At 36.4% G+C, this 14,486-nt stretch overlaps 1 protein-coding gene across 3 annotated transcripts in view; it reads right to left on the bottom strand.

Moving 5' to 3' along the window:
* Positions 1-14,486, bottom strand: part of ARPP21 (cAMP regulated phosphoprotein 21) — a 156,704-nt gene that overhangs the window by 72,128 nt on the left and 70,090 nt on the right. Inside the window, exons 11-14 of one of the 3 annotated variants that reach the window (XM_023214691.1) lie at positions 13,810-13,911; positions 7,385-7,422; positions 5,495-5,554; positions 1,248-1,477 (exon numbers count right to left, since the gene is read on the bottom strand). In XM_023214691.1, the coding sequence (XP_023070459.1) occupies positions 1,248-1,477; positions 5,495-5,554; positions 7,385-7,422; positions 13,810-13,911 (430 nt within the window). The remainder of the gene's footprint in view (positions 1-1,247; positions 1,478-5,494; positions 5,555-7,384; positions 7,423-13,809; positions 13,912-14,486) is intronic. The other 2 variants (XM_023214690.1, XM_023214692.1) reach the window with 2 other exon arrangements.

Raw genomic sequence — 14,486 nt, 5'->3', positions numbered from 1 at the left:
TGTACAATCTGTCACCGAGAGCATACGACGGAATCACAACTCTCAACCCCCCCCCACCCAAGAGAGTGTCAGGGAATTTGATTTTCTAGGACAGAACCAAAACAAAGCAAAAACAATTACATACTAAAATCACAAACTTCAGTTCATGGAGTGCCAGTGAACGGTCATTTGTCACCTTCCTGAGATTTTAGGAGATATTTTAATTGTGAACATTCAAAACTAATTCAAAAACAATAGAGAATAATCTTTGGGAGACAGAAGAGCTAGAAATGGCAGACCATGAGGGCATTTTGCAGACTCATGTAAGCATCGTGGTGTATGCTTCCATCAGTTTAAAGTTGTTTCTAGTTAATGGCTCTCCTAGAGCTCTCATTATCACTCACCTTCCAAAGACTGTTCATGCAAACTTGAACAACCTACTTCAGAATCACGTTATTTGCTTCACTTGGAAAAAAAGATACAAGCACCTGGTAACTTGGAAATTCTAAACCTTTCTGACACTCACCTGTCTTATCTGCAAAGCAGGGGTGCAAATATTAAATGGCAAAAATAAAAATGAATAAGGATAGAGTTTATTGGGAGCTTATAACTTGTCAGACATTATTCAAGTTGCTTTATGTATACTGACTCTTTTAGTCTTCATAATATTTCTACAATATAGGTACTATTATTATTTCTATTTATCAGGTGAAGAAAACAGAGGCACAGGATGGGTAAAAAAAAAAAAACAGACCCAGGATTGTACTAACAGCCTTCCAATGCAAGAACAAAAGCTATTAATATTATAATTATCTTACAGTGTGTTTTTAAGGAATAATTCATATTATTAAATTTAAAAGCAATAGCAAACTTTTGCTAGGTAGTTACTGTAATGCAGGTGCCACGGTAATCATTTCTATATAAATAATGCAATTTAAACTTAAGTTTACTGAGTAAATTTAAATTAAGTAAGTAAACTTAAGTACTTAAATCCATAAACACCAACTCTACTGAGGTGGGTTTGAATAGCATTACATAACCTACATTTTATAGATGAGAAAACTACAGTTTGGAGAGGTTAATAACTTGACCTAGGCACATAACTGGAAAGAGGCAGTAGCTTATTTAAATTGTACCTTCTTTCCAGCTATCCCTGTGATTAATATCATCATTATCAGTCAACTGAAAGTCAGAGGGAATGGTGACCATATGGCTTGTGTAGAATCCAAAAAATACCACGGGACATAAACACATTCAGTACTAACTACCTGCTTTGGACAGCTTCCCGGTACTCCTGGTACTGGAAGTACTGTCACCCCTGGTCAGCACCGTGATGCCCCCAAAACTCGCCGTCTTGGTCATGGCGGGCTTTAGATTGCGGTTGGAACTGTCGGAGTCTGTGCTGCTCCAGGCCCTTTGGTGGTCAGACCACTTGAGTTCATTTTCTGAGCTGCTCTGTCGACTCCCGGATGTTCTCCCTGAGCCATCTCTGTTGCCCCTGGAGTATGACCACCAGAAAGATGCACAGGGACAGGATTACCTTACATGAATGGTGTGGGTAGGCACAGAGCAAGGCTTTCCTTGGAAGGTCATCCACACAAGACCCTTCCTACCAACCCTTTTCATTCAACCAGTTGCCTCCCAGTGTTACAAATATTTTGATGATGTATAGACAGATAACATCACACATAACACACAGGTTACAAACAGAAAAACCAAACCTAGAAATGTCACATGATCCCTCTGTCGGTGAAGGAGAAACAACTAGAAAGACATGGTATAAAATGTAATTGTTAATTTTTCTTGCAAAGAGAATAGGGGGATAAGTTCTCCTGACTCAAATCAATAATTAATTAATGTTCAGAAGTAATTGTGATCTTCAATGATTCTAAAAGTAACTCCCACCAAAGAAGACTTTTTCTCTCTCTTTAGCACAAAATAATTGTCAATGGAAAAATGCACACAGATCCAGAGAAGCTGTTAATTCATATTCCAGCTTTATGAGATACACATCTGAAATCACCAAGGCTTTGACAGATGGTGTAGAAATCATGGAAATTACTCTATTAACCTATGGTAAGAATTTTGCCCACTGAGTTTAACCTTCATGGTCAGAGGAAAGAACCCTTTAATTCTTTTCACGTAGAAAAACTTTTGAAAATAACAACAGTGTAAACACTATACACTGACACAAAACTTTCCAAGGGGAACAATGGAAATAACAAAAAAAGCTCCTCAGGTGAAATAACACAATTGTTCAAACTTCAAATAGAAAAAGGAAGAGATCCAATAGTCAGAAGTGAAGTTTGAAGACTTTAGAGTACCTCTCAGAAACATGCAAAATTGCATGTGCTTTATAGAGAAAATTGATGAAATTTGCACTTTCATTGGTTTCCAATCTGTCTAAAGCATAACTTTGTTAATAAATTCAAAACTTTATCTGAAGATAAAAATAATGCATCAGTAAAATACCTTAAGATTTGAATGGATTATAAATAAGTAAAGGGAATATAAATCTCAATCAGTAAATATAACACCTAATTCATATTCGCAATGTGGCATATTTAAGCCTTGATTCAAATCTCTCAGATGTCACTGGTAGCTTCATTGAAAAATATTTTAAAGACAATAATGTGCTGTTGAGATGTTTGAAGTGCACACATGTGATTGAAATACTCACTGACAAAATTGTACAGACTACAAAGAAAATTTTAAGTGTTGCTTTAAATTTACTCACTCAACTTTTTCTTTTATTTCAGCCAAACATAAGAAGGTAAATGGATCCAAGAAATAAAAATGAAATAACTGATTTGTGATAGGAACTGTGTAAAGCAAAGGGAGGAAGAGGTACAGAATTTTCACAAAACAAAAAGCGCTTTTGAGTGGAAGGTTAGATAAAAATCCTCAGTGCCCTGCCATCCTCTATTAGTATTTTACAAACATTCTCTCTGTTCTCAGTACCACAGGAATGACTGGTTTTAGAAATAAGAACCACTTGATGAAAACCAAATTATAGGTTTGAACGACCAGACCTTCACCAATGACCAGATGGCTTTACCTCTTAAACTCCTTTGAAATTCAAGAAAGCCATGGGAGATAGAGTGGAGAAATGGATAGCCTTTTCAATGACTTGGTGTTCCATTTCTGATTGTCTTCTCTTTAAATCTCCAAATTCAACTTCATTCTTCTCCCATAATCATGATTATGTTAACCTGTCTTTTACAAACTCTAGCCAAATCATTATTTAGCAACTGTGAATGCACCAGAAATGTGACAATAATCTCATTTGCAGCTAATTTGAAATATTTATTATAGAAAAACACTGGCTTGATGATTTGGGAGTGGTGCTTAGCCTCAGAGTACAAGATGCATGAGATGGAAGCTCTTCATATGAGGGTGATCCCTTGTTCTCATTACTAATTCTGCTTCAATTATCTCTTTAGCCATGAACTCTGCACTTCCATGGCAGGAATCCAGACTTCCTGTAAATGCCCGTGTGATTGAGCCGTTTGGGTAAAGAAGGCAGTCACCACTATTTCTGGGTTCAATTTAGTGTGTTGTAGTCTATACCCTTCTCCCTTGTAGGGCTTTTTTTAGAGCTATGAGAAGTTCCTTTAGACTTATGCCACATTGCCTGCTCAATAAGGCAACCTAAAATTTCTTTAACTTCTCTGCCTGTATCTCACTAGCTCAAATCACTGTCCTAAGCCATAATCTGTGCATTTAAAAATGAAAATTTAAGTTGCTGCTTTAGGAAGTTAGCATTAATGAGATTCAAAAGTAATGTATAATTCTAATTTATGATTCCTAGGTATTTATACATTAAAATATATTTTGTACGTCTCTATTTTATACTGCACTATCATCTTAACAGCGGTGAAGTGAAGTCCAGTATTGAATTCCAAATCTGTTTGGGTGTGGGATCACAGGCATTGTAGAAAACCACATGCACAGGTGTCTTCCCTTCTCTCCTAAGCCCAGTCTTGGTCCTCGTCTACTGGAATCCAGGAAGATGATAGTAATGAGATATCTGGTCATTGGAGCTAGCCCTCTTGTAAGTAACTAGAATTTCATCCCAAGGTAGTTATAAAGCATATCTTTTAAGCTCTGCTTCTGTGCTGATTAACACAACTGAAAATATTTATTTTCCTTTATGTGTAAATGTATCTTTTTTGCCCAGGTTAAGGATGATGTACATCTTGAATTGCTTTTACAATTGTGTGAATGACTTTGTGCTAAGTTACCTTTCTGAGTTTCTGTGCTTGGTGATTTGAGCGAGTGATGAAATCCACATTTGGGATGGCTAACCTGAGTATATGGTAGCTCTAGCTTGGGGACAGATTTGGGATTATGTAAAACTAATTGGCCTTTAGGGGACAAGAACCCATGTTTTTATCTATATTGGCCTAAACAAACTAGGTCATAGTGTGTGAGCACAGGAGTAATGGTAAATTTTAGCTTTTCTCTGAGTTTTCAAAAGAAGTGCAAAGTTATTTTCTTAAATCTTCAAGTGTGAAAAAGAAAATTAATTGTCTAATGATACATAAGGAAGATTTCATAAACTTCATAGTTCAATCTAGAAAAGTGAGGGAAGTCCAAAAAGAAGCTTCTGTTTTTTGTTTCAATCAAAGTGTAAGATAAATTAACTTTACTCATAATGAGTTCTAAAGTCCAGACTTATTCCAAAAACGCACTCTCTCAACATTCAATCATCTGCTTTTCTTAGTATTTTCTTTCAAGTGGGTAAGAGTTCTTGTTGTTGTTTTTCTTGTAGTAATTCCTACAATGGAGGTAAATCCTAACATTCGTAAACCCATTAACACATTAAATGTATATAGTGGATACTGAGTATACTTATAGTACTGTGTACACTTTGCTCTACAATGGATGTCAGATATACATTTAATAGAGCAGTGAAAAAATGGGTATGCTTCCTCTGCTTTCATAGAGCTTCTAGTCTAGTATAGAACTTTAAAAGAAATTATCATCCTTTCCCCTTAGCCCACAGAGATTTTAATTTAAGTAGGTCATTATAATTGGAAGGAACCTCATATCTTTCTTTAGAAATAAAATTCACCCTTGAAAACACACTGTTTGAAATATTATAACAGATAAAATTAAAAGTTAGTTGCCCAAATAGGGCTATCATTGATTTATTTTCCAGTGTTGAGAATGTACGTACAATTGCAATCTGTCAGGGAAAATTTAACTCAGAGTAATTTACTAAAGTTAATTTGGGAAAATTAAAACAGTGTGCTACCAAAGTTAGCCCTGGAAAGGCAGAAAACTAGAAGAACCCTAATGAATTGTAGACAAAGTGATAGATTGCCAGTCGCATATCTCATACTACCCAGTATGACTTCCATACTAGCTATGTAACAAGATTTACAAAGAAATAACTGAACTTTTAAAAATAAACAGATATATTTTACACAAGTACACTAATATTTAACATTGATTCTACCACATAATCTGAAAAAAAAAAACACAGTTTAAGAAAGTAAACCATACCAACCGAAAGAGCTGTCTTTTCTTATAGGTCTCATTGCATATGTTACTGTCTTCCAAGAGCCTACTGGAAATGAAAAACATGATTTTTATGATATAAAACCTAAGGGTACTAAATGTCTTGTGTTAAATGGATGTGTACTCTACTACAGCACAAATCAATCCCATACAAAGATTTATTTATACGATGTTGAATTTTGCCATAATAAATTAATGGCAGTTTGGTAGGATTAAGATCTCTACCCTAGGAGGATTAAGACACTGATACTAGGTAAGGGGAAAGGAAGGAAAGAGGAAGTAGAGGGAATAGAAAAGGAGAAAAGAGATTGATATAGATAGAATAGAGATTTAATTACATATATTAGTAGCGTTTTTTAGAGTAATATATTAAAACTATTCTTTATATTTTGGGATAATGAAATACTGACATTCCAGAGGTCAGTATCCAAGAAACGTATTTATTTTTGGAGGGAAGTCACTTAATTCGATTTTTGGTTTCCAGGACCATCAAGACCTGTTAACATACGCAATACATATATATGTGACCAATTATTATAATGTTGAATATAATCCAATATAATATAAGGGATACTCAAATGTAAATGGATAAGATTAGGGAGGAAGATAGTGAAAATCACTGGCTAGGAGACTAGAGGATAAGGTTTCCCATGAATCTGAATTGTAAATGCTCACTTAATCTTTTTGGCAAAGATAGAGTATTTTTGGAATCCTTTGGAATCACCTGCAAGATGTCAATGCTTATAGATTATTAGTTTTACTGCAAATAGGGAATATTTGTCTAAATATATATGGACTTTGAAGTTTTCTGTGAATCCTTTTTATGTGTTTCTCAGTTTTATCTCTTCTTCTAAAAGAGATTATTCTATTAAGGGGTTTAGTCACCTTACTTGAAGATTTCCAACTGCAAATATGAATGATGGAATTTTTTAAGCCAATCATCTTTAATGCCCAGTTTAAATTTCTCTGAGTACTGGCATTTAATCAGTATCCATTTTAATCAATGGTATAGGAATACCCATTAAGCAAACCCCTGAAATAAAATTAACCACCACTTTATTTATAGACACCATATTTTCCAATCAAGTTGCCCATTTTGATGCCTCTTAAATGTGATTAGTGCAGTTAATGTGGATTCCTTAATTTGCCCTGAATATCTGCAATTAAATCAATGGGGTATTTTAATATATATATGTCAATTTAGAATGATTTTTGAAGGGTATATATTAAGTTTGAAAAATTTTTGCTCTTATCTCCAAGATTTTCTTTAAATGTTATAACCCATTTATTTTACAACTACCTCCCCTACTAACTCCTATGCCAGGTAAACTGCTAAATTTAGGCCAGTTTAGATAAGATTTTCAAGGTCAAGTCTTTTATGAAGATGAATAGATTGTTTAGAATAAAAAAACTGGAAAGAATATTATTTCAATCGTTACTTGTATAGCTATATATCATTATAGGGCACAGGAAGTGGCCAACAATACCAAATATATGCATGCTTCTAGCGGACTACTAAATAAGCCAATGAAACTGCAAGTTCCTGTGATGTCTCAATATTTATTATTCTTAATGCCTGGTGAAAGTAATAGGAAGTTTACCTTTGCAAGGACCAGAAATTGAGACTTTAAATGAGAAAAATTTTTACAATTCTGTTTGGAATTAACTGAGGGAAAATTTTTTCCAAATTAGATAATTTTTAGATATGTTAAATAACATATACGTGTGAATATATATGTGTGTGCGCGTAGATATATGTATTTGCTAATACATATATTCAAGTACACACTTATATATGGGATATATATTTATGAATATACAGGACACACATGACAGACGTTGTTCCTCTAAAGACATGGAAAAGTAAATTTTATTTTACCTGTTTTCCACAAAAAGGCTTTCCTGGGAGCAAACTGACTGAAAAATAAAAAAAGGCATTGGATCAGACGTTCTGGATATGCTGAGGGATCCCAAATACTTGCCTGATTTTAAAACTAATTTGCCCCTCATAGGGGAAAAGAATTAAGAAAAATAGGTACAAAAGATAGAAATAAAAAAGGAAAAATGTAGGTTAGGATTAGAAAAGTAAGCAATTCTCATGCCGCATAGGGTATTTTTTCTTCAGGGCGTCTCCGGGTTTTAGGTTTAGTCTGTTTGGTATGGAGGTCAGAAGAAGAGAAATGTGAATGAAACCGCTGGAGAAATGTGTGGCCGTCAGATTCTGGGCTAGTGGTTTCTTCTGGAGCTGCAGAGTTGCAGCCACCAACCAACAAAAGCCAAGGGAAAGGGTTCAAATCAAAGCAGAGCATGCAAACTCCATACGATCCACCTAAGAATGGGAGAGCCATAAAGCCACAATCCTGAAATTATTACCTGATAATGATAAACTCTCATGAAATAAAGAGATTGACTGCAAGACTCTCAAAATTGAAGAAATGCCATCAATTATTAATCTTAAGAGGGGAAGGCCAGAAGACAAGCTAATTTAAAAAAAATCAAGCTCCATCTAATATTTCCCAGCTTTTCACATAGAAAATCAATGACTTTCTTCTTAGCTTCTATTCACCGAACATTCATTTCTCTTCTATCTTGTGTTTATGCACAATGTAGGGAGGATAAAATTCCATTACCATTACATGCTGAGGAAAGGTGGATCAAATTAAATTTAAACAAATAGAAAAGAGAAGTCTAGACAAGATATGGTGCTGTGATCCTATAATAGGGTGACTGTATTTAGGAAGTAACACAAAACCATTTCTAAAGTACTTAAGTTTCTAAACATAAACAAATGCACATCCTGCTATATATGTAGATTTTCCAAATGATGAATAAATGATCTGTTAAAGGGATGAATAGAAACTTAACAGGTCAATTTTAAGATAAAATAAAGCTAAATAAGTAATAATAACCTTTCAATAACCAATTATTGACTTAAAAGATTCTGCTAATGTAACCACTTCTGAGAGGCAAGCAGAATATCGGTTTCTATTTTCGTTTTGCTAGAGAAATAATTTCCTTCCACTAAGTCAAAGGGCTAGATTTAGACATGGGGTTTCCTCAGTGTTATGAGCATTTCAGTGAAGGTGTCTCTAGAATAGTTTATGCTTTAACCTTTCTGCACTTAACATGCATCCTGAATTTCCAGTGTGCGAAAACCTCATTTCAGAAAAAGCAAAAAGAGACAATTAAAAGATAAAGCTTTTTGGAAAATACCTTTTTAAAAAAACTTGACATTTATATATGAAAGGGAAACAAGGAAAAACGATGTGCCATTGGCATTCCTATGAAGGGCCCTTTACAGTACACTAAATGTCCTGACTTCTTTTATTTCCTTTAATTTGGTTTTACTATTGGCTGGAGTCAAGTAAGGTATGTAAAAGAAAGTGAGGTTAGCTCAGATATACATTATGAGTTCATACATTGCTACTTTTCAGCTCATAATTGGAAACCGGTTGATTGTGTTTATAATGTTTTGTCTGGATATTGGAATTATTGAGACTCTATTTCTCTGAAGGAGTTAATTAAAGACATAGTGACCTCTTCAGACTCAATGTAATAGCATCGGGGGAAAGTTAAGAACCCCAAACTCTGTATTAAAAAGTAAGATACAAGCAAGTCAAAGATATCTTGCCCACGCCAAAGTGGTGGCTCACACTTATAATCCCAGCACTTTGGGAGGCCAAGGCAGGCAGATCGCCTGAGCTCAGGAGTTCGAGACTAGCCTGGGCAACATGGCAAAACCCTGTCTTTACAAAAAATACAAAAATTAGCAGGGCATGGTGGTGCACACCTGTGGTTCCAGCTATTGGTAGACTGAGGTGGGAGAAACACTTGAGCCCAGGAGCTAGAGGTTGCAGTGAGCCGAGATCATGCCACTGTACTCCGAGCTAGGCGACAGAGACCCTGTCTCAAAATTTAAAAAATAAAAAATAAAAAATACCTTGCCCAATAACACCTTGAGCATTTTTCTGATTTCTTTGGAAAGTTTCTTAAAAATTATCTCATTATCCCCTCAACTACATTTTCATAAATAAGGTAGATACAGTTATGGGCTGTGATTCAGTAGCTGATGAAAATAAACTTTTAAGTAGTATTAATAACTTGCAAATTTTAATAGCAAAGATAAAATTGTCACAGTAATTAAGTGCAACATTCAAAGCTGTCACTTACATGCATTTTCGGATATGAAAGGCTTGCTTCTTTTTAAAAGAGGAAAAATGATTTTGCTTAATGGGTTATAGAGTTATCTCCCACATCCCACCCCCAACTCTGGTGGCACCACATGCCCGTATCACCCATTCCCACTGAAGAGGAGTCCCAGCACATGCTAGGAGCACCATGGATGAACTCTTCACTGAACCCCCATTTATACACAAATATCTTTCAGAAATTAGCCTCCAGGCAAAACATACCTTCCCAAGTGTATTACTTTATCAATTTAACCTTTCCAAAGTCAGTTACATTGCATAGAATTAACCATAAAATAAGCCTACATAGAAAGTTTTGCCAAAGGAAAAAAGAACATTTCAAATATACTGACTACAAAAAAATACATTTATTATTTGGGTACTAAATTCTAAATTGTTGTTTTGACTTACAACTATTTAGTTCTCAAATAATGAAGAAATTTGTCTTATCTCAAGATGTCAAAATTCTCAAAGTGGATTTGAATTTGTTTCTGGAAAATCCCCAAAGCAACTCACATATTTTATGTGCCTGTATACAAAAGTACCCTCTGTCTCTCTGTCTCAATCTCTCTCTGTCACACACACACACACCACACACACAAACACACGCCCCTTAGACACCAAGATATATTTGGACAATATTCAAGAATGTGTCTGATTTTAAAATAAATTTGACTGTTGCTAAATTGTAAATACTAGGAAGTATTTCTGAAGTCTCTACTTTTACTTCAAGTAGCAAAACAATACATTTAAGCAATATTTGAACCTATTTGAATAACTCCACTACTTAAATAATAATTGCCAAGGAAAGGTGCTTGTTAACTCCGTTTTCAAATGATGAAGAAACTAAACTAAAGACCAGCTATGAAAAAGATTAGAGTTCTGTAACATAGTTTCCTTATGCTGGATTCTTTGCACCTGTTCTCTGATTGATTTAATATATTGTAATTATCATCTTATGAAAGAATGATCTTGTGCCTCAGCCATTTGGGCACTCGTAATGATCATTTGGGGATCTGGAAGTACTAGATGAAGGGCCCCTAAAGTGTGCTGGCTTTATGTTTGTGTCAATAGAGGATACAGTAATAGTCTCTTTAAACAGAGTCAACCCCAATGATCCCTGCCATTTGAGATTCACAACCTTGTGTGGTACTTCCCACACTGTTCCAAGGTTGATCTGAGTGTCCAAGACAATATAGCTGGGGAGACATATCATTTCCAAGATTAGGTTATAAAAGACTGTGGCTTCCATCTTGGGCTCTCTCTCTCTTTCTCTCTTAAATCACTTTCCTCAGGGGAAGCTAGTTGCCATGTCAAGAAGACATGACATGTCTTTCCTCAGGGGAAGCTAGTTGCCATGTCATGAAGACCAAACAGCCTAGAGAAGCCTACATTGTAAGGGACTGAGATCTCTAGCCTATAGCCAGTGAAGAACTGAGGCCTTCCAATAACCATGTAAGAGAGTTTGAAAGCAGATAAACACTTGATCAAGCCTTCAGATGATTGCAGCCCCAGTTGACAGCTTAACTGCAACCTCATGTAAGACTTTGAGCTAGAATCACCCAGCTAAACCACTCCCAGACTCCTGATCCATAGAAACTGTGAGTGTTTTTTGTTTGTTTTAAGCTGCCAAATTTTGGAATTTTTTGTTATAAGACAGTAAATAGCTAACACATAGAAAATACCAGTGGTATGATTGCATATCTGTAGCAGAACTATACAGATAGAGAGAAAGACAATGGGTGTTTCTTGCCCTCTAAGAGAAAGGGTCTTAACCTTTTAAGGGTTATGGAAACTGGTAAGAATATGATATATAATAGGCACCATTTCTTTAAAAAATGCACACATGTTCATGAACATGATTTGCAAATGATGTCTGGGATTTCACTGAATCCTTCAAGCCCTTCTATAAGTATAGTCTGGGTATCTGATGCCAGTTTAAACCCCTGCCCTAGGATATCAAGTTAAAAGGCATGCTAGAAACAGGCTGGTCCTCCACTCAAATTAGTAAAGCCAGAAAAGCTGGCCACTAGAGAGGCTACCAAAGGGGCTCACACCTCTATTCCTACAGAGAGAAGAAGCCACAGCATTTTAAAGAAGGTTGCCAAATGAGTTCATAGATTAAAAAAGCTATGGCAATAGCTTGACATTTAAGCTTTCTCACATTTAAATGTGCTTTTATTTTTTTAAGGACTGTTGATACAGCATGTGGGCACAGATGCTTCAAATAGCAACACTTGCCTAAAATGTTTAACCCAGATCCCCAGCTGTTAATCTAGTTAACAAGGTTGTAGAGAAATGCAGTGAATAAAGAAAGTCATGCAGACCCTGTCTCCCTGTGACCTCTCTTGGGACATGAGGGTTGACAAATGAAATACGCAGCACAGGTGTCATCTTCATGACAGACAGGCATCAGTGACAGACTTTCTGTCACCTAGCTGTCAAGTGTCTAGCAATGTGACACAACTTTAAGAAGAGCATAATATTGTTTGTGCATTTTATGTGGGATTTGTATTTTCTTTTCAACATAACTCATTCACAAATTACTTGACCTGCCAGGACCAGAGTGTGAGGGAAAATGTGTGTGTGTGTGTGTGTGTGTGTGTGTGTGTGTGTGTGTGTTTGCATGTGTGTGTGTGTGTTTGAGGAGAAAGAGCAGGAGAGAGAGAATAAGAATAAAAAATGAATTAGCTTTCAAAAAAAATTATCTCTAAGAAGCTCTATGAAGGTCTTCAGACAGGAAAATGCTACTTCCCAGGCCACTGTAGGCACCCTTATCCTATTATGACTGGAATAGATCCTCTCATAACTTCATTCTTGTATCCACCAAACACAATTAAAGGCCCACCATATGTCAGGCCGTGTTTTGCATTATCTAAAATTCTGACCATAATAAAAGTCTAAGTAGCCTACCCCTATGCAGAGTCTTCTAAAATTGCATCCAGACCTCCAACTATGGTAACTTCCATCTCTCTCATTCTCTCACTCTCCTAATTTCAGAGCTCTTAGCTGGATTATCCAATCATCAAAATTCTATTTCAGTGTGTTCAAGAAAGGTGGCCGGGGTTGTTGGGGGGTGGGATATAAACGTGAAAGAAGTGCAGTGGTGGAGGAGGTTGAAGCTCCCCTGCACTTTCATATTAAAGGAACCAGCACCAGCTGGAAGATCAGAGAAACTGGCTTTGACCTGAAACTTTTCAGGACAGCAGTCTTCCTCCAAGTCAAGCACTGAAGCCTACTTCTCTGGGCTGGCTTTGTGTGGCCTCCAGAAGCAGATCATAGCAGGAGATCAGATATTCCACCAGACTCAGCAAAGCTTGCAGTGTTGGCCACGGAGTCTTACAAAGGAGCTCACACTTCTACTTAGGCAGGGTGAAGAACCCACATCATTTGAGGAGGTTGCTAAATGATTGCATGGAATGAAAACGCTATGGCAGTTGCTTGCCCTTTTCCTTGCATTTAAATCCAGCCTCTATTTTTTTTACCTTTTAATGTTTAATTAATTGCATTTTATCTTGACCATAGTGGGTAAAGATAAAAAATTCCAACCTTTTTTTTTGTTGTTGGGATTTGTTTTATGATTATTCCCTTGACAAACTGATCACAGATCTGATTTGAAATTGAGGAGAAACATAATCTAACTTTGGTGTAATGAAATGTCCATATTTGCTAAGAACCCAGAAAATACTCATTGTATATGGATGTGTGTGTGAGATAAACAGATTCTTTCTTCTTTGTAATTCTTTCCCCTGTACAATGTTGTTATTAAAAAGAAAACAACATTAGGTAGGTAGTCTGTTGGCTAATGTGGAGGTGAACGCATTTCTTCAAATCTGACAACCGCTCCCTGTACTTAAGGTCTATATCACTGACCAAAATCATACCTCTCTATGTGTCCCCACCAGTCATATCCTAAGAACATGCCCAAACCCTTGGCTAGGTTTCTATCAGTTCCCTGAACCAGATCCTCTTCCAAAATCACCTCTAGTTTTCTTCAGTTTGATTTGTTCTTTGGCTCCAGGCTTTTTATTCCCTGCCACCTCGCTGTCTGGGAATGAGGAAGCCTTACTGCTGATGGAAGGAGTGCACTAAAGAGGCAATTAAAACAACTACTCACATCGTGTGCAAATATTCTCTCCCTCACTCTCTGATATTCCTCTTCTCTCTCTTCAATTGATTTACTTCGTCTGTCATCTCTAAATGGATGCATTCTGTTTTGCTGAACAGAAAAAAGAAATCAGGAGGGTTATCCAAGTTGCGTTGTTAGAAATCTGCGGTTAAGCAACTGTCAGCTAAGAATAATAAATGTTCACTTAAACAAATGGAGCCTGAAAAGTCTTATTCTCTCTGTTCCCTGAGGAGGCTGTGTTGGGTGCATGTACCAAGTGTGTGCATGACATGCAATAATGAGAGGTGTTTGCTGCTGCTGGTAGGTTCCTCACTGGATGCAATAGCACAGGTGTTTCCAAATGAGTTCACCTCACTGTGCCTCAGGTATTCAGCCAATTCACATACATGGTGGCTTATCACTGATGGACTCTGTCTCTCTTGCTTACCTGTGTGGTTCTGACTCCTCAGAAGGAGGCAGAATGCTGGTGAAAAAAGAGGAAGTGGCTAGTTCAAAGTGGCTGAGGGAAGAAATCATTTTGAAAGCTTGGGGACTGGAGAAAAAGCAAGTGAGCAAAGAAAGTAATGAACAGAAAGGAAGATGTAGACACTATCACTTCACCTTCTATTTTGCGTTATTCATTCAGTGACTGATCCTATGAATTGCATTTAGCATAGAATGAATGA

The sequence above is a fragment of the Piliocolobus tephrosceles genome, chromosome 2 (assembly GCF_002776525.5).
Source record: "Piliocolobus tephrosceles isolate RC106 chromosome 2, ASM277652v3, whole genome shotgun sequence".
Lineage (NCBI taxonomy): Eukaryota > Metazoa > Chordata > Mammalia > Primates > Cercopithecidae > Piliocolobus > Piliocolobus tephrosceles.
This window is presented reverse-complemented; position numbering and strand designations above follow the sequence as displayed.